At 39.9% G+C, this 27,604-nt stretch overlaps 1 protein-coding gene across 3 annotated transcripts; it reads right to left on the bottom strand.

Annotated features, from left to right (window-relative positions):
• Positions 1–3,028: 3,028 nt before the first annotated feature.
• Bbs2 (Bardet-Biedl syndrome 2) lies at positions 3,029–27,294 on the bottom strand. 3 transcript variants are annotated; one of them, XM_071604530.1, is made up of 17 exons: positions 27,021–27,294; positions 22,368–22,595; positions 18,803–18,928; positions 18,527–18,589; positions 17,615–17,692; positions 15,809–15,913; positions 15,641–15,727; positions 12,720–12,855; positions 12,347–12,486; positions 11,326–11,470; positions 11,069–11,240; positions 10,577–10,706; positions 8,431–8,499; positions 7,735–7,872; positions 7,004–7,116; positions 4,266–4,414; positions 3,029–3,525 (listed from the first exon to the last, which is right to left on the bottom strand). In XM_071604530.1, the coding sequence occupies exons 1-17, from the start codon at positions 27,135–27,137 to the stop codon at positions 3,419–3,421; spliced, it is 2,103 nt and encodes a 700-aa protein (XP_071460631.1). In that variant the 5' UTR covers positions 27,138–27,294; the 3' UTR covers positions 3,029–3,418. The 3 variants fall into 3 exon arrangements, with proteins under 3 accessions (XP_071460631.1, XP_027794902.2, XP_071460632.1); XM_027939101.2 differs by having other exon boundaries at positions 8,368–8,499; XM_071604531.1 differs by lacking the exon at positions 3,029–3,525 and having other exon boundaries at positions 4,328–4,414; positions 6,975–7,116; positions 8,368–8,499.
• Between the last annotated feature and the right edge of the window lie 310 nt (positions 27,295–27,604).

The following is a 27,604-nucleotide window of genomic DNA, read 5'->3' on the forward strand; positions in this document are numbered from 1 at the left end:
TATGAAGCTGTTTTTGTAAACATATTTGAATTTCTGTTAATAGGAAGAAAAATGTTTAAGGGTAATCCTGTAAATAATCAAATAACGGTCCCTAATTTTAAGGATGTAGAAAATAAAGCCTGGAAGAGAAAAAAGATCATTAAATTTTGAACCTGGCATGTCTGCTACTCAGACCCCACTGAATGTGGTTGTTTATTCCCCACAAAATACCAGAAAAAAAAAATCCAACTTGGGGCTACCTCTCCCAAACCTGTACCTCTCCATCCCCATTACATGCTGAACCCTACTAAAACTAACAGAAAGTATCCTGTTAAAAAGATCTTCTGAGAGCAGATCCAGGGACGTGAATTGCAGGCATAGCCTGCCTGGACCAGGACAGCACAGTTTCTGATGAAAAAACAGTCCACACGTACAGTGGAAAAACTATTTGGGGATTATCTATATGACACCATTTTTAGGAGAAGCAGAGTTCTGTACCAAATAAAAGTTGACTCAGGAGCCAGAGCACGTAGTGTGGGCGGGGTCCAGACAGAAGAGGCGAAATGCAAAACACCAGACAGCAACAGGTGTCTTGTATTTTAATTTCAAAGTGAAATTGGCAATAATTGATAATTTAGTTCTGTGATACAGGACTCTGCACTGGCAGTTTTGAAACATTAATGACAACATTGAAGATCATTTTTGTAAAGTACCCTAAGGCTGCATAATAATTGTAAAGTTCCTGGTGAGGTTTCTGAGGCTCCTGACGGGCTTTCTTAGCACAGACAAGCCCTCGGTCAGCAGCAGCTGTGTCTCTGTGCTCAGCTTTGGCTTAACACTGGTGAGGATGAAGCTGATTAAGATAGAGGCCCTATTCTCACTTAATAGGGGCTTAAGATTTTATATACAATGTAACAGGAACTAAAGAACATACAATGGAGCTGGGGTTGTGGCTCAGTGGTAGAGTGCTTGCCTAGCATATGTTCGATTGCCTAGCACTGGGTTCGATTCTCAGCACCACATACAAATAAATAAAGATCCATCAATAACTAATAAAAATTTAAAAAAAAAAAAAAAGAAAGAATAGACAATGGGACCCGCAAGGTCTCTTGAGCAAAGAACCTGTGAGCTGAGCCTCAGTGTACCGGATAGGCAGGCTCAGTGGCAAATACTAAAAGCCCATAGAGTACCTAAGCTTGGGTGGGAGGTGATTATTTTAGGGATGCTTGCATAAGACTAAAAACTTTCCTCCCAGATACCAGAATCCTCTAAATCAGTTTTTTGGTTTTTTTGGGATTTTTATATATATATATATATATATATATATATATATATATATATATATATATATATATATATATTTATTTATTTATTTAATTTTATGTGGTGCTGTGGATCGAACCCAGGGCCTCGCACGTGCTAGGCGAGCGCTCTACCGCTGAACCACAATCCCAGCCTCTCAAAATCAGTTTTTAATTGAAGGTTGTGTTCACTTAGAGCTTTGAAATTCAGCAATGAACCAGGCAGGGCCTAGCCACGAGAAGGCACTCAGATGCTGTCAGAATAGAAGAAGGGCAACAAAGCAGTAACTGATTAACTCCTTTCTGATAGTCATGTTCTCTAAGCCGATGATTAATGTTCTGATAGTTAATGTTCTCTAAGGGTAATTTCTAAGAAAAAGGCAGTTGAGTGTTTCATGAATGTTTTCATGTCATCCAGTCTTTACTTGCTTGGGAACGGTTTGGAGTAACAGAAAGGACCATGACTATATAGTTTCAAAACTTCATACCATAACTTACCCAGCTGACGGATCCTGTCAGGACATTCTACCTTCCTAGGCTATAAGGCCTCAGCATCAAATAGAAGCATTTGTAACCTACAGAGGACCTGACACGTCTTATTGTAGGCCAACCTCTGAAAGCCTTGTCAAATATTTTTAGGTCTCCAAAAGCTTTTTGGCTAAGAATGACCTTTGATGAGATTACCCTATTAGATTCACAAAAGATGAATGCTACTATGTAATTTAAAACTAGCACCAATTAAAGATTTTTACCCTCAAACGGTTTAAGTTAGGGCTGGAGATGTAGCTCAGTGGTAGAGTGCTTGCCTGGCATGCATGAAGCCCTGGGTTCAATCCTCAGTACTGCCCAAACAAAAACAAACTAGTGCAACTTCAGTATGGCTACTAATTCTGTGACGTTGACAAGGAATTAGTCTCTGCTGCTCAGATTCCTTATCTTTGAGGCAGACATAAGGCTACTTACTTATTACTTAAGGGAAATAATACAGTATGAGTGGAAAACTCTAGCTTATAAAATTGAAAATGCAAAATGATGTGATTATAGGACATATTCTCATAAAATTGGGATTTTATAAAGCCTTCATTTCAGATACAGGAGAAGGGGAATCCTAAGGGCCAAATGAACATGACTAGTAAAATTAGCTTACATCAACCTCAAGGCGAAGATCCAGTTTTCCTCCTCACTTATGAATGCTATTAAGATGTGAAAACTGATTACTGTTACAAAAATTAAGCCAGTCCAGAATTCTACCTCAGGCCAGAATTTTACCTCCTGGGAAGGGACTGTCCCTTTGCACATCGACTTTCTCCTCATAAGCTGGCACTCAGCTGGACTGCATGTCCTGTCTCCTTTGCAGTCTTGGCCAAGTTACCCAGTGGAGTGTGAGTACAGTGACTGCTCTTCCCGACCGAAGCTTCCAGCAGAAGGAGGCCTGTTTCCTCCTCACTCTCTCCCTTTTCTACTGGCTTGGATATAAATAACTGCAAGGCCCTAGAACAGCCCTTGTCCAATATGGCTCCACGCAAGAGAAGGAAGCCTCTGAAGCCCAAGGGCCTCCATTATATGCAGTGAACATGCACCTAAACCATTTTCCTTTGGTTTGTTTCCATACAGAAATCCCTGTATGATAAAAATGAGTCATAAATTTTGAGATGTTAAAGCAGCACCTTTCAGTGATTAAAAAAATTGAATATCTACATTTTTTGTTCTTCTCCACCAAATACAAATGACTTTTGTAATTCTGATACTATTTTGCAATCAGTCATCAACCAAGTCCAATATGTTTTAATTTTAATGAAAAGGTAGATAATCTATTTGAAAATTACAAATTCAATTACAATTTTAAGGGGAAAAAACATAATATATATCGACTTTACATAAACAAAAACTGGACTCTGAAGCCCTGACATTTAAAATGTACTTGCCCTCCTTCCTACAGATCTAGCAAGTACAATTGATCTAAAAACAGAAAAGGAGTATGGTTCTCAGATGCAGTGCCTTGTCTTTAGCCTGTATAGCTCACCAAGGCTGTTTGCATCCTTAGCACCCTGGTTCACCAGGATGTGACCCAAAGCATACCCACCTAGAGTGTTAGGGAAAACCTTCTGTCCAGAAACTTATTCCCTATTTCCTCCTCTCTATGAAGGAGCTGTCCCCACCCGCATGATTCTGAACAGGGTGTTGATATTGTTGCTTCGAATAGCATCCCGACAAGCAGAGATCACCTGGTTCTTCGGTTTTCCAACTGTATGAGAAGGAATATAAAGTCAGTACATCCCGAGACAATAGAAGTGGAATTAGCAAGTAGAGGCCAGTTTTAAAACAACATAAAACTAGGGTAGAGAAGAGTCATATAAACAAATTTTACTAATTTATGCTCCCTAAAACCGTAATCTTGGCGTTTTTTCTTAACGTTAAAAAAGATCCAGTCAGTGTTTAAAACACTAATAAAATATGAAGATGAATCTGCTAACAATATTAAGAATAGGTCACAAAACAAACCTAGAGACCATCTCAAATCTATAAAACCTAAAGTAGAAAAGAATCAAAGCTCACGTCCATCCAGTAAGATCATAAAGATGTCAAAGCACTGGCCCAAAATAGAATTCAGATATAAATCTAGCTGTATTTCTGCTTCCTTTGATTTATTCTATTGTTCTTTTTCTAAAATTTTAAGTTGGATACTCAACTCATTAATTTTCAGTCTCTGTTTCCAATTGGGTCTTTAAGGCTCCATAGTCCTTTGGGGTATAAACACTAGGTCTTTCTTTAGAGGAAGCAGAAAGATCTTAGAAAAGGAGCTGAAGGATTCTTTCCCTTTGGAAGACTAATGTCAAGCAACAGACAGAAGCTCAAGAGATGAGCCGCCTTTGCAGCATTAGGGTATGCTACTCTAGGCCCCAAAATGAGTTAGGGAAGCTACCAGCATATTCAGTGATCCTCACCCCAAAAAGTACAATTACAGTGCTGTGAGAAAAGACTTACCACGCAGACGCCCAGCTCTTTGAATTGCTTGATTTACTGCTTTAAGATTTCCTAATAGTTCAGTGTGATTGTTACAGCGAATTTTATATCCATTTAGCAAGTCTTTATTAAGATCATAGAGTTCCATATAGCGATTCTTCATTGTTTTCCTGTATAAATCAAGATGATTTAACATCACTGTATCTTACTGTGCCGGGCCTAGAAATCCCTATAGGGCTGGGGGTGCAGCTCAGTGACAGAGCCCCAGCCTAGAATGCTTGAGGCCCCAGGATGTGATGATCCCCAATACCACAGAAAAAGAAACACTTGTCAGTGTCTTAGTTCCATTTAAAAAAAGAGAGAATACACATTTTTAGCTGTATTTTAATTAAAATGAGGCAGTTTTTAAAGTTTGCTTTGAAAACATTGAGAAGTTTCCATCAAAATATCCTATTTGTTCCATATAAATAGAAGACAAGTGGTCTTTCTTGGTGACTGGTCCATGGTTGTTCTAGATTTAGAAATTTAAGAATTATTGAGTCCATAGTGCTGTGAATAGGGTGATGAGCTATATTTCAGGATCCAATTAATATTCATTATTCAAAAGTGACCTATTCTTAATATTGTTAGCAGATTCATCTTCATATTTTTATCAGTGTTTTAAACACTGACTGGATCTTTTTTAACGTTAAGAAATTATTTTTTATTTTTCCAAGTGAGCTAATGGCATTGGGGTTTTTATACATTTCTTTTTAATTTTTTAGTTATAGTTAGACACAATACCTTTATTTTATTTACTTATTTATTTATTTTAATGTGCTGAGGATCAAACCCAGGGCCTTGCACATGTGAGGTGAGTGTTCTAGCTATAACCCCAGCCCCTTTTACACATATTTTTTTAAGGCCTACTGCCTGACATATTTATAACTGAAATTAGACCATGTCAAGAATTTGTTTCAAAATAATGCAGTGCCTGGGGAGGAAAGAGAGTGAGTATAGAGATGAGAAAAGAACAGTGGCCCAGAGCTGGTGCCCACTGAAGCTAAGAGGGTGCTATAAAGGAAATAATTAATTATTCAATCTACTTTTGTATGTTTGAAATTTTCAACTCAATACAATCATTTTAAAAATTATTTACTTCGGAGCAATACTATTGTAATTATTTATCAATAATTCAGGCCTTTCAGGAAAAAAAGCACAAGTAACATCCTGGTTGAACTTTCACCTCTAAAATAGATGCATAAACTTCACCTATTACTCATTTTCTACTGAATTTGCTTCAATACATTTCACTGTGAAGATGAATTTTGCACCTTAGCAAGAGAGAGGCTAAACATGCATTTGTTTTTTTTTTTTTTTTAACTTTGTAATTGTACAATGTTACATATTCAGAAAAATTCAGAGAACAAGCGCTTGTTAAGGAGGTCAAGAAACAGGATGTTGCCAGCATCCCAGAAGCTTCCCAACTTGTTCTTTGTAAACAGTTTCTCCTCCCTAGAAGAAAATACTATATTATACTCCTCCTCTCTCCCTTTATGCTTTTGCAGTGCTGGGGATCAACCCCAGGGACCTCATGGCATGCCACGCAAGCGCTCTATCTCTGAGCTGCATCCCAAGTCCCTTGTTATGGTCTTATCATCTATGTATGCTTCCTGGGAAATATAGTTTAGTTTTGTCCTTTTCCAAACGATATAAATGGACGCACCGGGCATGATGGTGCCACCTGTAATCCCTGTGACTCAGAATAATGAGCAGGAGGATCATTAAGTTTAAGACCAGCCTCAGCAGCTTTGTAAGACCCTGTCTTAAAAACTTTTTAAAATTTTAAAAAGGGCTGGCAATGCAGCTCAGTGGCAGAATTGCCCCTGGGTTCAATCCCCAGTATGCCCTGCCAAAAAATCAGCATTCTGTACATGTTCTTTAAGCCTCTTTCAGTATCCAGTATGTGAGATCTGGGCATGCTCTGTGCCAGGGACACTCACCCACTCTCGCTGCTCCACTGTATGAATATACCACATTTATCCACTACACTGCCGAGGCTAGTTCAGACTGTTTCCACTTTGGGATTTGCTGTGGTTGGGATATAATCTGTGTCCCTAAAAGGTCTGTGCTGGAAGCTTGGCACCCAGTGTGGCGATGTTAATAGCTGGTAGGACCTTTATTAAGTGAGGCCTAGTACAAGGTCATTAGCGGTGCTGCCCTCAGTCAGAAGGGACTAGGTGGTTCTCGTGGAACCCTGGTTAGCTCTCTCATGAGGGTTGTTATAGAAGAGCAATACTGGCCCCTCCCTGGTCTCTCTGGCTTCCCCTCTCTCCATGTGATCTCATTCCTGCAGGTACTCCTGGCATGAGGCCATCTGCCATTAGGTGACACAGCCAGAGAGGCCCTCATCAGAATTACTGCCATACTATTTGGACTTCAGCATCCAAAATTATGAGCTAAATAAACCTCTTTTCTTTATACACCACCCAGCCTCAGGTATTTTTTGGTAGCAATGGAAAACAGACTAATATAGGATTCTTATTCCTTTATGAATAGTCTTATATAAATATCCTAGTTTATATGTACACAAGTTTCTCTAGGATATATACAAGAAGCAGAATTTCTGGGTCCTAGGGCATACTCATTTTCATCTTTACCAGTAATGCCAAGTTATTTTCCAAAGTCACTGTATCAATCGAGGACCCCCTCCCCACCCCAGCATCTGGGAGCTGCTATTCCATTGCTCACATGTTTCATCTTGCAAGGCAAATACCCACATGTTCCTCATCAGACGAGCATCCTCAGCTTGGACCAGCAAACTTCGGATCAGATTGGAATTATCAGCCATGTCAGCACTGAGCTTCTGGTGCACTGAATGATATTCATCCACCTGGAGAACATGAACATCAGGAATTAAAAGGGTCTTGCAAACTTCTTGAAAACTAGACACACTGGGAAGACACTACCCACTACATGCAGAGGCCCTTTTCTTTCCCTGACCACTCATACCATTTTCATATATATTCATAATCGCAATAATACTTCCTAACATTTCATCTCCTCTTCAACAAGTGTTTCAGCACTGAGGCCTAGCAACACACACAGAGACATTTAAGGGATTTGAGGTGAGAATGGTTTTATACTTTGGGGACAATCACAATCCTCCTTGGTTTGCTCTTGGGTTTTTGGAAAGCAATAAACTGAAGACCAAAGAAGATATAACCAGATAAGATGAAGAGCTAGCAAAGGAGGATGTTAATATGATGTATATTTTTAAAAGTGTCCCCCTAAACCAAAGAAAGAAAATAGAGTGGTCAAGAGATAGCCACCTACTCTTATAAAAGAAATCCTTTAAAGTCTCCAATACTAATACTAGTTCAATTTTTTTACAAGAATTATTTAGAACATGATTATCACGTAAGTATATCTGTGGCCTCATTCATTAACCAAAACATTCCAAACTAGGAGAAACCACATTCTCACAGATGCAGCCACCAGGCACCCTCACCTTAACCAGCACCTTTCGTAACTCCTCAAAGTAGACAGGAAAATCTGCTTCTACCTGAAGGTCTTCAACAGCAAAAAATGAAGCCATCGACTGGATGATATCACCAGCCAAGTCAATATCATCAGTATTTACTGTGATCTATCCAGGAAAAAAACAGGCCAGGTTAGCATCCTCAGACAACAGGCAAACTTGGCTGAATCAGTACATGAATTTCTCCATAGTTAACACAATTTCTGAGCATATATTTATATGTAGCAATGAATGAGATAAGGGTTATTAATCCTTTAGGAAATTATAAACATTTTTTATTTCCTGTGGGTAGCTAAAAAGTCAATCCTCTAGCCTTATAAAATAAGTGATAAGACTATTCAAAGACTGAAAAAATGCTTTTATGAACATCTGTAATCCCAACCCTACCCAAAATGTATATGAAAGGGGTGAAGGAAAGGAAAGAGGGAGACAGAGAACCACTCTTCTAGATTATACCCCAGGGTCTACAACGGTAATGCTAACAGACTATGTTACAACACTTGGTTTTATGATCTTGGCACTGAAATCATCCGCCTCACTTTGCACCAAGTGGTTAAAAAAGCACATGAGAAATCTATGAACGACCTTGACATTAAACAGTACCTCTCCACTAGGTTTTATTTTTATGTAGAGATGGCTGCCATTTCGTAATGATGTGAAACATACTTGAAATGGAGCATTCTGAATGTTACTGTCTTCTGGTAACAGAAAGTTCTGGTTGAGCCATATAGCAATCTGAAAAATAGCAGAATTAAACAAACTTCATTTTTTTAAAGTACAGTCATTACAGAAGGAAAACTTCTCCCTCGGTTTAAATACCTCATCCCTAACAAGAGAACACTGATCACACTCCCTTTTCCCTCCTTATACACATTTTACTTTTTTTTGATTGAACCCAGGGGCACTTAACCACTGAATCATATCCCCAGCCCTTTTTTATATTTTATTTAGATGCAGGGTGTCAATGAGTTGCTTAGTGCCTTGCTTTTGTTAGGCTGGCTTTGAACTCACAATCCTCCTGCCTCAGCCTCCTGAGCTGCTGGGATTATAGACAGGCCCCACCACTCCCGGCTCTCACACATATTCTTAAGTAACATTCATGACTATGTCTGACCCCCAGAAGACATGATTTTACAGTATTCTCTACTTAGACAAAATCTTAAATGCAACGTACAAATGACAGAAGTACAGTGTTAATTCTGTTTATACAACAGCTCTTTTGTGGGTGTATCCTGGACAATGTAATCAGCTTAAAACTATTCCATTCTATTCTTTTTTTTAAACTAATGATGAGATCTTTCTTTTTTTAAATATTTATTTTTTTAGTTGTAGTTGGACACAATACCTTTATTTTATTTATTTATTTTTATGTGGTGCTGAGGATCGAACCCAGGACCTCACACATACTAGGTAAGCGCTCTGCCCCTGAGCCACAATCCCAACCCTCTACTCTATTCTTAAAAAAAAAAAAAAAAAAAAAAGATGAAAATTCAAGTGAAGAATATACACGCACACAACTCAAACACAGGACACTTGCACATGAGGAGTTTTAGTGTTAAGAATATTTTACAGTGGCTTGCAACACAGATTCCATGTCAGAATCCCTTGATGCCTTTGGAAGAGTCCACCTATGGAGTTTCTGATTCCACAGGCAACACAGGAGCCTGAGAATCCATGTAATTAAAAAGCCTCACCAAGAATTCTGAGACCTGGCCACAGCTGAAGTCTGTTTATTAGTCCTTTCAACTTAATAAGGCATCGCCATACCACTCATGTATCCTCAGGGGCCCTGAGTGGTAGACAACACACCTTCACTTACAGATAAGGAACTTGAGGCTCAGGCTGGTGAGGGGAACTTCCCAAGATTATTTAAAATTTAATTAAGGTAGCATTTAAGGGCTGGGGCTATAGCTCAGTTGGTAAAGTGCTCGTCTCACATGCACAAGGCCCTGGGTTCAATCCCCAGCCCCACATAAAAGGGAAAAAAAAAAAAAAGGTAGCACTTAAACCCCAAACAATGCTCCCAACTCCATGTCCCACTCTCCATCTTTTGTTGTTGTTTGTTTGTTTTGTGTGTTTGAAGAGACTGGGCCCTGGCTGGCCCTGAATTCCTAGGCTCAAGTTATCCTCCTGCCTCAGCCTCCCCTAACGAGGACTACAGGTGCGCACCAGGACACCCAGCTTCTCTCTTTGCATCTTGATGTAAGTTCCTCTCAAAATACTAAGTCAAGACAAACACACTGGGGCTGGGGTTGTGGCTCAGCAGTAGAGCGCTTGCCTAGCTTGCCTAGCACACATGAGGCCCTGGGTTCAATTCTCAGCACCACATATAAATAAATAAATAAAATAAAGGTATTGTGTCGACTACCACTAAAAAATATAAAAAAAAAAAAGACAAACACACTAAGACCATAACAAAAGAAAGAGAGAAATTAAGAACTGTTAAGAATTCATTTGTAATTAAGGATTATGCAAATAATGTATTTTTTTCAAAGTGAAAGAAGATACTTTAGCAATATTTTTATTACACGTTACAAGCCAAATCACATACATAATTCTTTTTTTAATATTTATTTTTTAGGTGTAGATGGACACAACACAATGCCTTTATTTTTTTGTGATCCTGAGGATCAAACCTGGGTCCCGCCAGTGCTAGGCAAGAGCTCTACCGCTGAGCCACAATCCCAGCCTCCACACTACATAATTCTTTCAAATAATGTTTGCTGTTACCAACATAATTCATATAATTTCCCCCTTTCTACAAAGTAACATCTAAAGGACTCCAATTTGAAGAAAAGCACAAGTTACTTACCCTCTGTGCCCGTTCGGCAATGATAAAGTTAACATAGCTGACGGGTTCACTGGCGATGTCTGGGCTGGTCAGTGCGTACATAGAGAATCGGGGAAGCTGTCTTGTCAATTCAAATACATGGAACTGGGTGCTATGGCCAAGCAAAGGAACACAAGAGAAGTGTTGAGTGTAGTGTTATTTCAAAGCACAAGGTCCAGAAAATAAGGTGACCACTTTACTGAGCCACATACCTACTCAGCCCCAAATGAATATATTTATAAAACGTTAGGGGTTGGAGACGTAGCTCAGGGGTAGAGTGCTTGCCTAGCATACATGAGGCCCTGGGTTTGATTCCCAGCACTTTCCTAATTTGGAAAGATTTCAAATTAGGGAAATAATAAGTTGTGGGAAACACTAACTGGGGGTTGGAACCACCAAATGTCTTCTCTGCCCCAGAGGACGCCTGCACAATGGAAAACCTTGCCCTCCTCTAAGTGACTTGTAAAGGGTCACCTGCTTCTGTAACCCACAAAGGTTTTCAAGTGCAGATCCACCGGGACATCCTTGGGAGGCGAAACTGGGACACGGATGGAGCTGGAAAGGTTGTGAATGCTGGGATGTACCACGTGGCTTTCACCTACAAAAATTCCCTCGGCAAAAATCAACACTGCCCGGATGATAGTGTCTGCAGGGAAGAGAAGAAACAGCTGCTCCAGCCCTGCTCCGCGACGGCACCAGCACCTGGCAGCCCACTGCAAACACCGGCTCACCATTGGAAGTGGAGATGCACAGCTCCACGTGAGCAGCTTGCTTCTCAGTCCCCAGCTTGACGGAGAGCGCAGTGTGGAGCTTGGTGTTGGCCGGGATTATGCCTCTTTGCCCATCGCCCTCATTCAGTGGACTGCTCAGTTCAGCCTAGGAAACACCCACCCACCAAAACCTGTCACTAAAACAGTGAACTAATGTCGATTTTAAATAATGTGGCTGCTTGGTTTCAAAGGACAGACTCCCCATCATCTACTCCTGAGTCTGAGGGACGAGAGAAGTCATCTCAGGTGCCTCTGCCCCACCTGGTCCTGTGGGAAACACCCATCCCTTTGCCCGTTCTGTCGTTATGGTCCCCTGCATCTCACTGTTCCTTTTACATGCTTTTCATTTTCTTTAAAATGACAGTGGTAAAGCACATGTCAGCATGTACAAAGCCCTAGGTTCAACCCCCAGCAGCCCACCAAAAAAAAAAAAAAAAAAAAAACTCACTTGATAGGCCAAATTCCAGCACAGTAACATATGACAGGATAAACTAGAGCCCACTCCCACTCATCTCCAGCCAGGCTGGTGGATACACACACGCGTATTTTTTAGTTATCAATTTATGTATAGTTTTTTAAAAATGATAAAAGAAACACTCTATACATATTGTTTTTGCTTTTTTTCCACTTAATAACACCCAGATACCTTTCCATATCAGTCCAGATATATTTACTTCATTTTTTGAACAGCTATTAATTCCCCAGCACATACTCCCTGTCACTGATGAACAGTTGCTTCCAGCTATTCACCTGACAAATGTTACTACAGATCACCTGCCTGAAAGTGGAATTTCTAGATCAACAGATGCATGGCCTCGTCATTCTGGCGCTGGCAGAGAGGCTGATGCAACCTGCACTTCTGCAGACAGGCAGGAGGAGGCCCACACCCTGGCCAGCCCTGACCCGGTCCTTCTCCTCACCTGCCAATCCTCAGGGTCAGTATCGGCATTTCAGATTCTGCCTCCCCCTCCCAGGGCCCTACCTTGGCATTTTCCTCGTAGTTACGGAGTTCCAGCAAGAGATTCTGCTTTTTTTGACTCAGCTCTCGGATCAGGTCCTGCTCCACACTGCTGTCCATGAGGTTTCCCCTCATCTCAGTGGTGCCTGGCAGGTAGCCCCGGACTGAAGAGAGGGAAAAACACTCACTGGACGGAGGACCACCCCAGGTACAGCCACATCTACTTTTAGGTCATCAGTTAGTTGCTCTTAAAAAACAAAAACTGAAATTCTCATCTTCCCAACTGATGTGGACTTATTAAAACTCAGCATAAATACTTTAGAGTAGAATTTCCTGGCATTTGACCCAACCAAATTGAAAAAGTGACTTTTCAAGAATTTTTCCCAACTCAATTTACTTTCCCCTTCCACTGAGCAGCAGATTAACTGTACGTGGCCATCCATCCGGTAATCCGCCTCGACCACACCAGCAATGGCAGAAGAGAAGTTGTCTTTAAAGATGACCTCCCCGGTTCGGTCACTTCGAGCATCAACCTAAAAATAAAACAGGAACTTAAAGTCACTTATGCCACAGTTTGAAAATACCACCATCAGCAGCACAAGGTTTTGAAATAAAACCCAGCTTTAGAGGTCATTCAGTCAAGCAGTCTTTAAAGTGTTCCACGAAGTCTGTGACTTCTCCATGACTGCTTCTCCTTGTGTCTTAGCCATTCTGTGCTTGGTCTCATGTGAAGATCAATAACCAGACGTGAGGGAAAGAAGAGCACCTAGACCTCCCAGGGTCCTAAGGAGGCCAGAAAGAACTCGCACGTGTAAAGCACTTGAAGAGGGCCTGGCACATAGGTACAGGGCACATGTCAGCTCTCTATAAAAATCCTACCTTCGTGAAATCCAAGAATACGAAATATCATTGTATCTGAAGTATAAACGCCAAGCGAGGCCAGTCCCCCACCATACCACTCAGTCCCCTACCATACCACCTAGTCCCCCTCCCATACCACCTTTTGCAACGACCCTGTGAAGCGTTCTCTTCCACACAACTGCCCAGACTCAGTACTCCTATCCTCATTGTTCTCTTCCTCCCAGGAATAAATCAAATAAATAACTGACTGATCAGAAGCAAAGGCATCTAAAGAACAATCATGGATGCTCACTCAAAATGATGATTTAAGCCCAGGTAAGGACACCGGTGTCATAAACAAAAGGCTAGCTATGGAATATCTGGCAGAGCAACCAGTGTCATTTCAATGACACTGCCATTCACTATTTTGTCTTTTCGTATACATTCTTCTAGGGAAAACTTTGCAACCAAAAAATTATTTAGGTCACAGACTACTCCTTGTCCAGGGTATATATGCATGTAACTTCTTTTTCTTTTTTTTTTTTTTTTGTGGTACCTGGAATTGAACCCAGGGACTTGTACACATGCTAGGCAAGTGACACATGCTAGGTGCTCTACCACTGAGCTACACTGGCAGTCCTTCGTACTGTATTTTGAGACAAAGTCTAGTTAAGTTTCTGAAGCTGACTTCAAACTTGTGAACCTCCTGCCTCAGCCTCCCAAAGAGCTGGGATCATACATGTGAGCCACTGTGTCCGGCTTATTTGTGTCATTTTAACAACATCAGGTAAGCCTGAAGATTATGATGACCAAATCCTGTGAAGGAAGGAATGCTGGTGTTTTACCAAAGCTCTGAGCATATTAAAATACTCCTCTAACTGGGGCTGAACTGAACTTCTTCCCTGTGAAAGCCTAGCTATCGAATAGCCTTAGCACTGCATCGCCATATTACTAAGTTTGCAGCTGAGAAGGACTACAAATAAGTCCTTCTGTGGATAGTCTCTTCTTTTGCTTATCCAACAGGGAAGTTTTGTCCTGCAGGAGAGGACAGACCTCCAACTCAAAAAACAACCTACTAAAGACAAAGTTAACAGGCCAGTAGTATTTTTTTTAGTATTTTTACTCCTATATTCACAAGTTGCATCTGTTTATTTGCCTTTTCAAGACTATTTGTGTTAAGTGTAGATAATCAGTTTTTCCACTTATATAATGATTTCATAATTTTCTTATCTTTTTTTATGCTTTGGAACAGATTGTATAACAAAAAAATCCTTAAAATTTTGAAAGAATTAAACTATGAAACTCTAGGTCCAAAGTGTAATTAGAAGTAACTTTTAATAATTTCTCAAGTCTAAGTAGTTTTGTAATTCTTGAATCAATCATAATTTATATTCTCCCAGAATATAGTACTTTCCTATGGTTTTAATGTTTGTGTCTCCCCAAAATTTGCCTGCCCTCATGCCTGGGATCAATACCCTCATGACAGTCCTTGAAAGACCTCCACCCCTTCCACCATGTGAGGCCACAATAAGAAGAAAACCAACCGTGAGGAAGCAGCCCTCCCAGACCAGAGATCTGCCACACCCTGACCTTGGACTCCCAACCTCCAGAGCTATGTGAAATAGACTTCTGCTTTTTGCGAGCCACCCAGTCTGTAGTATTTTGTTAAAACAGCCCACATAAATTAAGACATCCATTTTGTGGACTTTTACTTCTTAATAAACAATGACACAGCCTTCACTTATGATTTTGAATACCCACACCAAGGATAAGCCCAAGAAGAAGAGCAGGAACAGCCTAATAACTTTTTAGAACCTGTTCATTATGTAACACCACAGAAAGACTGGAGGTGCTGGCCCAAAGTAAAGAGAAAGAAAGACAAAAGACGAACTAGCTGATCCCCTCCAGGCAGCCCAACACTGACAGAGAAGAAAGCAAGGGCACAGTATCCATGGAGACCTGGCAGCTCCTGAGACAGTTTCTGACAATCTGGACTTGCCAAAAGACTAAGAAATTCTGATCTGAGCTTAAAAAGGAAAGAAAGAAAAAGGGGTTTTACTTTGAAGTGATAGCTGGGAAAACAATATGCTAACCTGATTCTTCTCATTAATTCTAAGTTTTCAGTCAGTGTTAAAGATTTATTAGGAAAGAGCTATTCAGACAGTTCATTATTACTATGTGATTAACCCCACCCCCCCAACTGGCCTATACCTACAGGCAACCTGATTGATGGCTTTTCCTTCTTTCAAAGAAGAGATTTAGAAAGAACCCCCTAGGAGATTTTTCTCAAGCAGGGCTTACAAGGCTAAACGGATAGTCACTATGTAGCAGGAAGAAAAGTGTGGAAAGATTGGGAGGTTAAATCTGAAAACCCAGCCAAGGAAGTCAGGGTTGTTTCCGTGTTACAATTCTAGGTCTACAGCCCTTATCACAACGTTATTACTTAGAACTACACACAAACCGCTAATTTACACTCACCTTCCCATTCGACCAACCGGTTATCAGTTCACACACTCCATCAGAATTAAGGTCAAAAGCATGAATACTCATGGCATGATTTTTGGACTGAAAGGGAATTTCAATAATTAGTACAGAAGTCTCTATTACTGAAATATAAAGTGCATGAATAGCAGAAGCTGGCTTTACTTTTATTCTCCAGTATCGAGCTGTTTTGTCATAAACTCCAACTGTGCCATTGGAAAGGGCATAACCAAATCGACTGCCATACATGGGACACAGAGAAGTGATTATCTGCAAAAAATAACACATAAACCACATCTTTTTGTTAAGGTTCAATTTAATAAGAAGTATAGTTTTTGAAACTATATGCCACTGGGTGCAGTGGTGCACACCTGTAATCCCAGAGACTCAGGAGGCTGAGGCAGGAGGATCCCAAGTTCAAAGCCAGCCTCAGCAACTTAGTGAGGTCTAAGAAACTTAGAAAGACCTTGTCCCAAAAGGAATATATACTTCAAGTACACAAGAACTAGAATATGAGCCAGGTGTGGTAGTGTGCACACATGTAATCCAAGCTACTTGGGAAGCTAAGGCAAATCACAAGTAGGTGGATATAATACCTTTATTTTATTTTTATGTGGTACTGAGGAATGAACCCAGTGCCTCAGGCATGCTAGGCGAGCACTCTACCACTGACCCACAACCCCAGTACAAATAGTTACTACTATAGTCTAAATTTTAAAAATAATTCTAATCTACAATTGACTAATTTTTACATTTACACTTTTCTTTCTATGACATAATTGTTTGCTTGCAGTAAAATAAGTATAATCCTTTCAAAACTGAAAATCTGAGTAAGTGGGTTTGTATAGTATGTAACAATATACAGAATGTATATATTATACAGAAATAGTTACAGGACTACAACAAGGATTTAACATCCTTAAAAGGATAAAATTTTAGATACTAAACAAAATTATACTTTCAAGTTAAATCCAAAGACTAATGATATCTATGATCCTGCAGATCTATTTTCTAATTCTGGCCCTAATACAAGAGATATTAAGAAATAAATTGTATAAAGCAGAGAATAGTTATGTAATTTCCTTTACACCTACAGCTTTTCTACAAAACCACCCACTCCACTTAACTCTGAATACGAAGTACTGTGTAGGAATCCAGAATTATTTAGCTCAAGGCATTCTCCTGGCAATACTCAGCACTGTTCAACTGCCAAATGAATCATGATTTTGCTGATCTGGGAAAAGATATTTGAATGGCAAGCAAAACCAAACCAAGAGGAGAGGAAATTGGCTATACAGATGAACAATTTTATAAAGTCCATATTTTCATAAATTCAGCCCCAGATTTCATAGATCCTTTAGTATTTCTTTAGTTCATTTGCCTCTTTCTTTTGTGGACTTGAGGGGCAACAAGTTCCTGCTAATCTCTAGCTCTATTTCAAGGTCTCCTCTCCTTGAAAAGTGTTTCAAAGAATTACACTCTCCTCACATCCAGTATTGACAAACAACAGAAATCTAAAGAAAGCAAAACTGAATGACTTCTACCAATGGGGAAAGATTTACTGTAAATTAGAATGAAAGAGATACAAAAATGGAGGACACGGCACCTTCAGGCCAGTGACTCTCCAGCTGTTTGGGGTGGTTCTAGCGGGTGGGAAGTTATGAGTCCATTCAAGAGCCTAATGAACAGTAAGGACCCTCCTTCTGGAAAAGCACATATTTATACCACAGGAGCCTTGCACAGACACACCTGTCCACACCACTACTTGTAGCACTAATTTCTCTCCTTCGTTTCTTCTCTATCCATAGCTATCAGTTTACATTTTAATAACTGTGATTATATAAAGCATATAGTATGATTAAATAAGTTTTTATCCTAAAACCCTCTGGACTGTAAAAAGATGCCCTGGCACCCTCATCTGATGTTAGGTTTGTTGCTTGATCTGCCCAAGGCTAAGGTGGTACTTCTTACCTCTGTTTCTGTCATTTCTGCCACAATCTCATCTTCTTTAAAAACTCGGATATCAAAATCCTCAGATCCAACAAGAAGCTAAAGTGAGGGGAAACCATATACATTTAGTTCAGGAAATGAACACAGCAAAATTCCCATAAATGAAACAAAGATTGCATATTACTTTGCTGCTACCACCATCCAAGAGTCCCAATCCTCCAATAATCTAATGCTCAAGAAGATCCTCTCTAATGGCAGGGTTGAGGGTCAACAGACTCAGTGAAGAAAAAGTAGCTACTCTACATTTTATCTTTCCATGTGGGAGGCACATTTTGCCAGACATGTTCTTTTACCCTGTACTTCAAAATGTTCCCTAGTTCAGCAACCTTCCCTGCTTGCAGAGGGAGACCCTGTTTCAAACACAAGAGCCAAGTGTCCATGGACAAGAGGACTAAGTTAGTGCCTGAAATAGCCCTTCACATGCACTGACTGCTCGAGAAGCTAATTTTGAGTAATTATTAGAATAATTTAAAAAGCTAAGAAACAATCTCTAAAACTTTTATATTACTGAAAAAGTGGGCCCAAATTGAAAACTACTTATTAATATGATTTCAGAACATCAGAAGCAATTTACAAGATTTTAAATATGACAGATTCCCCTCTAACTGTTCTGCCTTCTCTCTCCTGTGTTTTTAAAACTTCCTTGATCAATTGCCATGACCTTTGTATTAGATGTACTGTTCAATCTAGTTGACAAGTGATTTATTGTTCAAAAGAGAGGAAAAAGACCAATGAGGCCAGTAAGTTCATCATTTAGGTAACAGAGCTCCAAAATCAGGCATGAAAAACTAAGACTTCTCTCCACACTAATGTCACCATCAGGGGCAATTTATTTAGCTCAACATACAAAGTATCATCTTCTCCCTCACATACCTCTTTCTTTCCATCACCATCAAAGTCACACAAGGCCAAGGAATGAACATTGTCTCCAGTAACCTAAAAATGAAACCAAAAATCATTAAATCATCTTATTAAAAATTCAATCAAAATATACTAGCAATATGAAGGGGAGGATTATACAAACCACCCTTTTTTAATGTTTGTGAAACATTACAAATTTTGTTCTATTTTGTTTTATTATTTAGTACAGTCAATGGTTAAATAAAATTAAAAGTAAAAATGCCAAAAAGAATGTTAAGTTCTTCATACCGTCCAAAAGAGATCATTTCCTTCATGGTCAAAACCCTGCAGAGCACAATTTCCACCAATAATGGCAAGAGGAGAGGAAATATCTCCCAGTGTCCCCAGTACAATGGCATTTGCCCCATCTGCTACCTAAGAAGACAAGACACATAATCTCAAATACAGTGATGTGCAGGCACATTGGAGGTAACATACACCTGTGTTTTTATTCAAATATTCAAATTCCTTTGTCATCACTTGGGAGAATCCACATGGTCTCCTGACTAGGCAGCCACTGTGGCTTCTGCAAGGATGAGCAGAGAGCCAAGGTCAATTCAGAGCCCTGCTCTCACACCATAAGACACTACAATAATCCAGGGCTCCCCAGGATCACCAAGTTCTAGAGCACAAATTCTCTAGAGGATCAATGCTTTTAAATATCCAAATTTTGTAATTTATTTTACCATTTTGGATGGAAATATTTTTAATACTATTGCCCAATTCTCTTACTAGTAGTCTTTCTCATTTTAAAGTTACTAGAAAGTATAAATAATAATAAAAAAAGAAACCCCTCTAGTCCAACTCTCCAGAATTCTTGAATATATTACATAAACATACCTTATCTATGGAAGAATCAAAGACAACTTTGTAAATACTGTTTATTGCACAGGAAAATAATCCTTACTTATGTTAAAACTAAGCAGAAAAAACATAAAGAAGAGACTGGTTATAAAGAAAGACATCATAAGAAATTAAAACTGTTAAATGGCAAGTTAGCAAAGGGGGAGAAAAAGTTAAAAGATAAGCAATGAGCTGGAAAAAAATTAACTGTAACATATAAGATTTATTTTTAAATGATTTATATTTAAAAGATTTATATTTAAAGTTTTGTTTTTTAACAAAAGGCAAATAAGAAAATAGTAAACACCTAAGTCAAAAAAAATTCACTAGAAAAAAATACTAATAACCAACATGAAAAATGTTCAATATATCCTTTTTCACTTTCTTTGATGAAATGATGAAAAAGAACAATAATATCCATTGTTGATTAGAATATATTAGAATATATATAATATCAATATATAATATAAATATACATTCTATATATTAGAATATATTAAAATACATATTCTAATATTGTAAGGGCAGGGTAGAAAAATAGTAGCCTTTCTAGAAAGTAATTTAACAATCTCTATCAAAAAATCTCATTAAAATAGGTTTTTAATTCAGCAATTGTGTTTCTTCTTCTTTTTTTCATTTATATCTTTAATTTGTTCTGATTCTTCAACTATAAGCTGAGTCCTTGTGATAATAATTTTATGCATCAACATCTGTAGGCCACAGTACCCAAATGTTTGGTTAGACAGTATTCCAGATATTGCTGTGAGGGTTTTTTTTAAGAGAAGATTAACATTTAAATCAGTAGACTGAATAAAGCTGGTCAGTCTCCATAATGGGGGCGGGCCTCCTCCATTCAACTGAAAGAATAGTAGAAAAAAGGCTGACCTCCTCCAAGAAAGAAAGGATTCTGCCCAAGGACAGCCTTCAGACTTGGGCTTCAACATCTACTCTTTTCTGGATCTCTAGCCTGCTGGCCCACCCTGCAGATTTTGGACTTGCCAGTCTCCACAATCAGGTAAGCCAATGGACAACTCTCGCAGGTATGTTGAGTGAAAGAAGCCAGAGACCAGTGTACATTCTACATGATTCCATGTGTATGAAGTTCAGAACAGGAAAGTCTAAGCCAACAGATATCAGAACAGTGATTGTCTATGAGGAACAGGAATTGGCTGGAATAAGACACAACAATCTTCTAAGTGACAGAAATGTTCTACATTTTTATCAGGGATGTTGGTTATAGGGATCAAAATTCATTGAACTTAAGGATTATGCATTTCACTATATGTACACCTTATCTCCTTAAAAAATATAAAAAAGGCATTTGCATTTCTAGGAACTTATCCTTAGGAAATAATCAGAAAAGTGACAATATATATGCTTATCTTAGTAATATTTATAACAGATAAACTATGAAAATAACATAAATGTTCAGTAATAAATTTCAGGTAAAATAAATTATATATATTAACATAATGAAATACTATAAAATCAAAAAGAATGATATATAGACCTATAGTAATCAAAAAGAATGATATGTAGACCTTACAGTATTAGATGTTCCTAATAAATTATAAAAGAAAAGACTAGATAGCCAGGAATTGACATGCCCATTAACTCATGAATGGATAAAATGTGGCATATACATACAATGAAAAATTATTCTTCCATAAAAAGGAATGAAGTACTGGTAGATGCTACAACATGTATCAACCTGGAAAACAACATACTAAGAAAAAGAGGCCAGTCACAAAAGACCACATCTTATATGATTCCATATTTATGAAATGTGTAGAATACATAAATTTCCAGAGTCAGAAAACATTACTGGTTGCCTAAGGTTAGCAAGTCAAAGGAAAATGGGAATACCTACTAATGGGTATGGGGTTTGTTTCTTTTGGAAGTAATAAAAAATGTTTAAAATTGCTGAGCATGGTAGCACACACGTGTAATCTCATCTACTCGGGAGTCTGAGGCAGGAGGATTGTTAAGTTTAAGGCCAGCCTGACTGAGCAAGACCTTGTCTCAAAATAAAATTTAAAAAAGAGGTTAAGAAGCAGGGGTTGTGGCTCAGCAGTAGAGCACTCACCTAACTTGTGCGAGGCACTGGGTTCAATCCTCAGCAACACATAAAAATAAATAACATAAAGGTATTGTGTCTAACTACAACTAAAAAAACAAAAAAAAATTTAAAGCTATAAAAAAGGGGTTAGGATCTAGTACAGTGGTAGAGCACTTGCTTAGCATGTGCAAGGCCTGGGTTGAATCACCGGATGAAAACTGATTGTGGTGATAGATGTTAAACTCAGAATAAACTAAAAACCAATTAATTGTACCTATTAAATAGGTAAATTATCTGGTGAGTGAATTATATTTTAATAAAGCTATTATAGGAAAAAATAAAGTAAAAGGTTGCATGTATATAGTATGATCCCATTTTGTTAAAAAAAAAAAAAAGGTGTACTTACATATACTAAACAAAAATACCTGGATAAACAAAGAACTAAATGTTACTTCTGAGTCAATAAACTATGGGGATTTTTTTTCCTTTTTGTTTCCCTATACTTCCTATAACAAATATGAGTTATTTTGGGTATTGAAGTAGTAGCAGCCTGTAGATGGCAGACTACAGTCAGGGTTTCTCCTACAAACTACTGTACTAAACTGCAACACAAGGCCACCAGGAGACCTGCTTGCTGGCTTCCACTCCTGGCTGAATTCTCTATAGGTATTGAAAGATGGTGCTGTCACAGATGAACCTCTAGAGACCAGGTGAGTGTCACCAAGTGATTCCAACCATGACCAAATAAGTTCCAAGTACAGAAAGATGTGAGTAGAAAACTCCCTATGTTGTTTAACTCCACTATAACAGCCACAAAATAAGCAAACTAAAATAAACACGTGATCTCCTTCAAGCATAAAAACTGTTGGGCATTGGGTAATGGAATTTTATGGTTATAAAGGGTATACTTGCCTCTTTGTAGAACAAATCTGAATTATTATAGACATCGTAAGCCAAAAGATTCGTCTGTGTCCCCACCAAAAGGACATCGCAGCCAAGCTCAGGGTTCAGCTTTCCTGCAGTCAGGCAGCTGACCGCCTGGTTAATGTTGAGAAGAGAAACATCAGACTCCAGGGGGCTCTGGAGGACTCTGGATGCACTTAAATGCTGGCTCCGTGTGTGAGGATTGTGAATAAAAACCTAAGCAAAAACAGTTAATTACATTCCCTTAAAATATCAAAAAACTAGGTTATTAACAGATATCACCATTAACAACAAGTCACTTTTATCTCCCACAAAACTTAGAATGCTCACACCCAGTTCTGTGCATGGTAACCCTCAGTCATTATCAACTATGGAAATCTGGAGGTTCTTGGCCTTGTGAAGAACACGTGAGGCAAGGCTCAGCCGCTCACCAGGGCAGGACACTTCAGCACTCACAGACCAGCCTTTCCCCCATCCACCCACAAGCAGCTGCTTCCAGCTTCAGTAGGATTGTTACACACCCAAAAGATCACAGAAAGCAGAACAGACACTTCTTTTAGTATACTTTGTACAAACACCTAATAACTTTACTTTCTAACCTAGTCTAGTAGTTTGAAAATGTTTTATGAACTTAAACTGTGTCATAGAAATCAAATTTCTTGAAGAGTTTTTCATCGTCTGTACTAATAAGACAGAGAATTAATTTGCCCAAAGATATCAAACTTGACAGGTTCAATTTCATAAATATAATCATCTGAGTGACTGTGTAAGTCATTCAACCTCCTTGGGTTTCATCTCTGAAAAGGAGCTTTGGAGTAGAAAAAATGTATTCTCAGAAGGGGTGAAACTACTCTCAAGATGGGTAACTGGGTTTGAGGTGAAAAGCTGTTAAATATTAGAATGTCTTGTCACCAGGCACAGTGGCACACACCTGTAATCTCAGCAACTCAGAAGGCTGAGGCAGGAGGATCACAAGTTCAAGGCTGGCCTCAGCAATTCAGTGAGACCCTGTCTCAAAATTAAAAAAAAAAAAAAAATGGAGCTAAGTTTATAGCTCAGTGGTTCAGTGCTTGCATGTGTGAGGCACTGGGTTCAATCCTCAGCACCACATAAATAAATAAATAAAATAAAGGTTTTTGTTTAAAAAAAAAAACTACATGGGGGCCAATACAATAAAAGAAAGGATGGAAGCCACTGGACTAGAAATCCCTTGGGCTCTTTCTGGTTCTCAAATTCACTAATTTTAAATAAATACTTAATTTCTTTGATATAAATCCAAAGAGTATTAATTTTAAATTATTAACTACACAAAGTAGCACACTCAACAAAAAATAATTTTCAAAAGAATTGACTAGAAACATGTAGAAAACATTTGCAGCTGCTGAACAGTACCTTCGTGTTCTCTTTTGTGTGATTATGCTTTTGCAAACACTAATTGAATTTGATCCTCACACCAACCCCTAACTTACAGACAAGGTCAGAGGAAAGAAGGTCCTTTCCCAAGGTCTCAAGACTATGACAGGGTGAAAACATGAAGCCTGTCACGCTCTAGACCCCAAGCTCTCACCACATCACACTTCCTTTTATAAGAGTTCTGAACAGAAGAATCTTTGCAGTCTTCTATTAGTTAGATCTGCTGAGAAAGAACTTATGGGACCCACAGTTATTGGGTTTTGTTTTGTTTTTTGGTACTAGGAATTGAATCTAGGGGTGCTTAACCATGGAGCCACATCCTCAACCCTTTTGTATGTTTTAATTGGAGACAGGATCTCCGTGAGTTGCTTAGGGACTTGCTCAGTTACCAAGGCTGGCTTTGAACTTGTAATTCTTCTGCCTCAGCCTCCTAAGCCATTGGGGTTACAGGGTTGCCCCACTACTCCTGGCTCCCACATTCACTGTTAACCAGAATGGAAGGAGTGTGATTTTTGCCAAGAGTCAACAAGAATCCAAAGAGTCAGAGTTCTTCCCTGTTCCTCTCTTGCTGTTCTCTGCACACACAAATTCGAATGCCCAGGGAGAACTACTTGTCCCTTCAGACAAGGAAAAGCCAAGCTCAGTCACATGACAAATGGACTACTCCCTATTTTGTAGATTCTTAAAGGACTGGCTGAAGTTCATAAATCATTTGTTCTAGCTGATGGAAAGGTAAATTGAACTTATCCCCCACCACACCACCAGCTCTATGGTGAGGGAAAATATGTTCCCAGAGGAAAACACTAAGTTCATATTGCAAGGAACCCCTTCTTAAAATACCCTTTGCCAGGTGCCATGACATGTGCCTGTAATTCCAGCTACTAGGGAGGCTAAAAAGGAGAATCACAAGTTCACACCGAGATAATGTAGTAAGATTCTGTTTGGAAAAAAAAAAACAAGTTTTTCAAAATAAATAAATAAAATATGCTTGCTCAGGCCAAGATATGACAATGTTCTGTTTCTAGAAATGAAGGCCCTAGTAGTCAGAGTAGGCTTTAGCCTTGCCAGGAATGTTTGTTTTTAAAGACTACATTTACATGTTATGTGAATCATAAGATATCACCAATTATTTTTTAAGTCTTAATATAAAAGATTAGAACTTTCCAGATTTATTTAAAGTTATAAAAACAAAGTACTCAATTACACAGAGCACGGGATCCTCTGTTGTTTGCCATCTTCATAAACAGTCCTAGAATCAAGTGTCCCTGCCTCCCACTCTAGGTCACAGTTTAATGTGAGGGCTTCCACAGAACCCCTGCCTGGCTCCCTGCTTCCACTCCTACACTCTACACTCCCTGCGTCCCCAGTACATCCTCCACATACCAGTCAGACAGTCAGAATCACTTTACCTAAAACATAAAGCAAATCCTATCATCCTCTTTACTGAGACCCTCAGTGGCTTCCCAACCCACTCAGTATAAAAACAAAGGTCTTTACAGTGGCCTGCAAGGCTGGCCCTGCTCACCTCAGGGCCTCGGCATTCCTTTCCATCCCCACAACCTCCTTGCATCCTGGAACACACCAAAGCCTTTACACTCGCTACTCCCTCTGCCTGCAAGGCACTTACTCCACATATCCAGAGCTTGTCTCCTCATCTCCTTCAAATCTCTGATCAAATGTTATAAGAGGCCTCACTGACTACCCCATCTAAAATAGCAAGCTCCTACCATCCCCATCCCCCACTTCTTTTCCCTCCCATGTACACACACACGCACACACACAAGTAATTCTGGTAATAGACTCCAGAGGGATGAAACTTGTCTGTCACATTAACCACTGCACCTGAAAAGCTAAGAACTCTGCCAAGCATGATAAGCCTTCAAATTAGGCAATGTACACCTACAGCAGGACTAATGTGAATTTCGTTTGGGGATCCGTTAATGCCTCCCACAACTAACGTCATGTATAGACCCTGCACTAAGTGCTTTACTCCTTAATGGAAGGGAATCACTACTCTTTACTTATGTATCCAAAGGTATATATATCATATGATGTAACAAAACATGTATTTAAAGTTTTTATTTAATGTTGTGAAAGCTATAAATCATTACATAAATGTTAGCTATAAAATGCACACTGGGTCAGAGAACATGCACTATAATCTCATTTCACCAATTTCCAGTTGAGTGGCTTCAGGCGCTGCTTTGAACCTCCCTGAATTATCTAATCAGCAAGGCAGGCATCACAATAAGAAAATAACAGGTAACAATTAGTGACCACTTCCTATATGACAAGTGTTTTACATGTATTAACTTATCTAATCCTCATGACCCTAAATTACTACAAAGTACCTTGCCAAAGGTCATGAAGCAATTAATGGAGCCAGGATCCACCACATCTGTGCTATGCTACTACCCTTAATCTTGTAGGAAAGATGCTGAGGTAATTAATGTAGTAAGGTTTTGTACTTGTATTACCCTGTATTTCATGTATTTTGAGCATGGCTCCACCAATATATTGGGCTTTGATCTATACATTGTTTGACATCCTTCTACACTTTAAGCTTTCTTAAAGTAGGAATTCCAATTTCATCCGTGAATCTAGCATAACAGAGGTGTTCAGTTGAAGTCTGATGACTGTTGAATGACCATGTCTCTTGCAGAGTATCTGGCACATATGTAAGCACATAATGCTTAGCTAATATATTATGGGGAAAACTCTGCATGTACCTGGGCAAGGATCAAAAGTGCAATTTGAGGGTTGGAGATACAGCTCAGTGGTACAGGGCCTGCCCTGATTTCCATCTTCAAGACCACACACACACAAAGAGCAACTTGAATTTAATTCAGGGATATCTATAGGCCTTTCTCTTTCTTCTCCTCCCAACCAGTGTGAGAGTGCAAGGAGTTCCAAGCGACAAGCAGAGGCTCCGGGCTGGATTCTAGGGTCAGCTATTAGAGCTAATCCTAGCCAAGCCCTTTTCCTTTTGAAGACTTCCCTTCCCTAAGCTCCTTTTTCGTCCAGGCACGCCACCAATGTCCTGACAATCAGAAAACAATCAGAACTTCCTACTCCTCTTGGCAGGATGGACCGTACGCGGCGATTACGACAGGTTGCCAGGCAACCAGGGCCGGGGCGGGGCCGGCGCGAGAGGCGGGGTCTCGGGGGCGCGGCCCGCGGAGATACTGGGGCGCCGGGCCCAGGCTCCGAGCGGGTGGGAGCGGTTACCTTGCCCGCTTGGGTGGCGGCCGCCAGGCACGGGTGAGTCCCGTCGTAGCGCCCTATAGCCACCATGCGGGGGCTGATTTTGTGGCGCAGTTTCAGGGTGAACACGGGCAGCAGCATGATGGTGGCGGCGGCGGCGGCTCGGTAGTGGGCTGGCGCCCGAGGCCGGCGAGGGGCGCGGGGACAAGACCCGCCCAGCTACCGATGCCTCGGGGCCGGGGGCGAAAAGGCCCCAAACCAAGCTCGCACGCCCCGCCGCCGGTTCCCGCGGCTACAAGCACCCACCCAACTGCTTCTGCGGCTGCGCAGACATCGCCCCGCTCTGAGTGCGGCTGCGCAGGCACCGCCTCACTCCGAGTGCGGCTGCGCGGTGGTTCGTGCCGCGGAGGAGCAGAGCTATGTTCTCTCCTAAGAGCAGTCACGTCTTTGGCTGCTGTAACTTGCCTGTTTGGGGTTCAACTCCACCCAGGTGTCTGCGGTGGCCGGATCTGAGCCAGTGCATCCCCGCAGGCGTCCCCTCCCAGCACAACCACTCTGTAGCCTGCAGACCCTGGTGGTCTATGACTTTTCAGTTGCTCTTCTAACAG

This window comes from Marmota flaviventris, chromosome 18 (assembly GCF_047511675.1).
Source record: "Marmota flaviventris isolate mMarFla1 chromosome 18, mMarFla1.hap1, whole genome shotgun sequence".
In the NCBI taxonomy this organism is placed as follows: domain Eukaryota; kingdom Metazoa; phylum Chordata; class Mammalia; order Rodentia; family Sciuridae; genus Marmota; species Marmota flaviventris.

Coding starts and splice junctions, on each gene's coding strand:
- Bbs2 (XM_027939101.2), bottom strand. CDS start 27,137: ATGCTGCTGCCCGTGTTCACCCTGAAACTGCGCCACAAAATCAGCCCC. Junction 8,500..10,576: donor TTGCCGAACGGGCACAGAGG/GTAAGTAACTTG, acceptor GCTATTTTTCAG/ATTGCTATATGGCTCAACCA. Junction 3,526..4,265: donor AAGAGCTGGGCGTCTGCGTG/GTAAGTCTTTTC, acceptor CTTCTCATACAG/TTGGAAAACCGAAGAACCAG.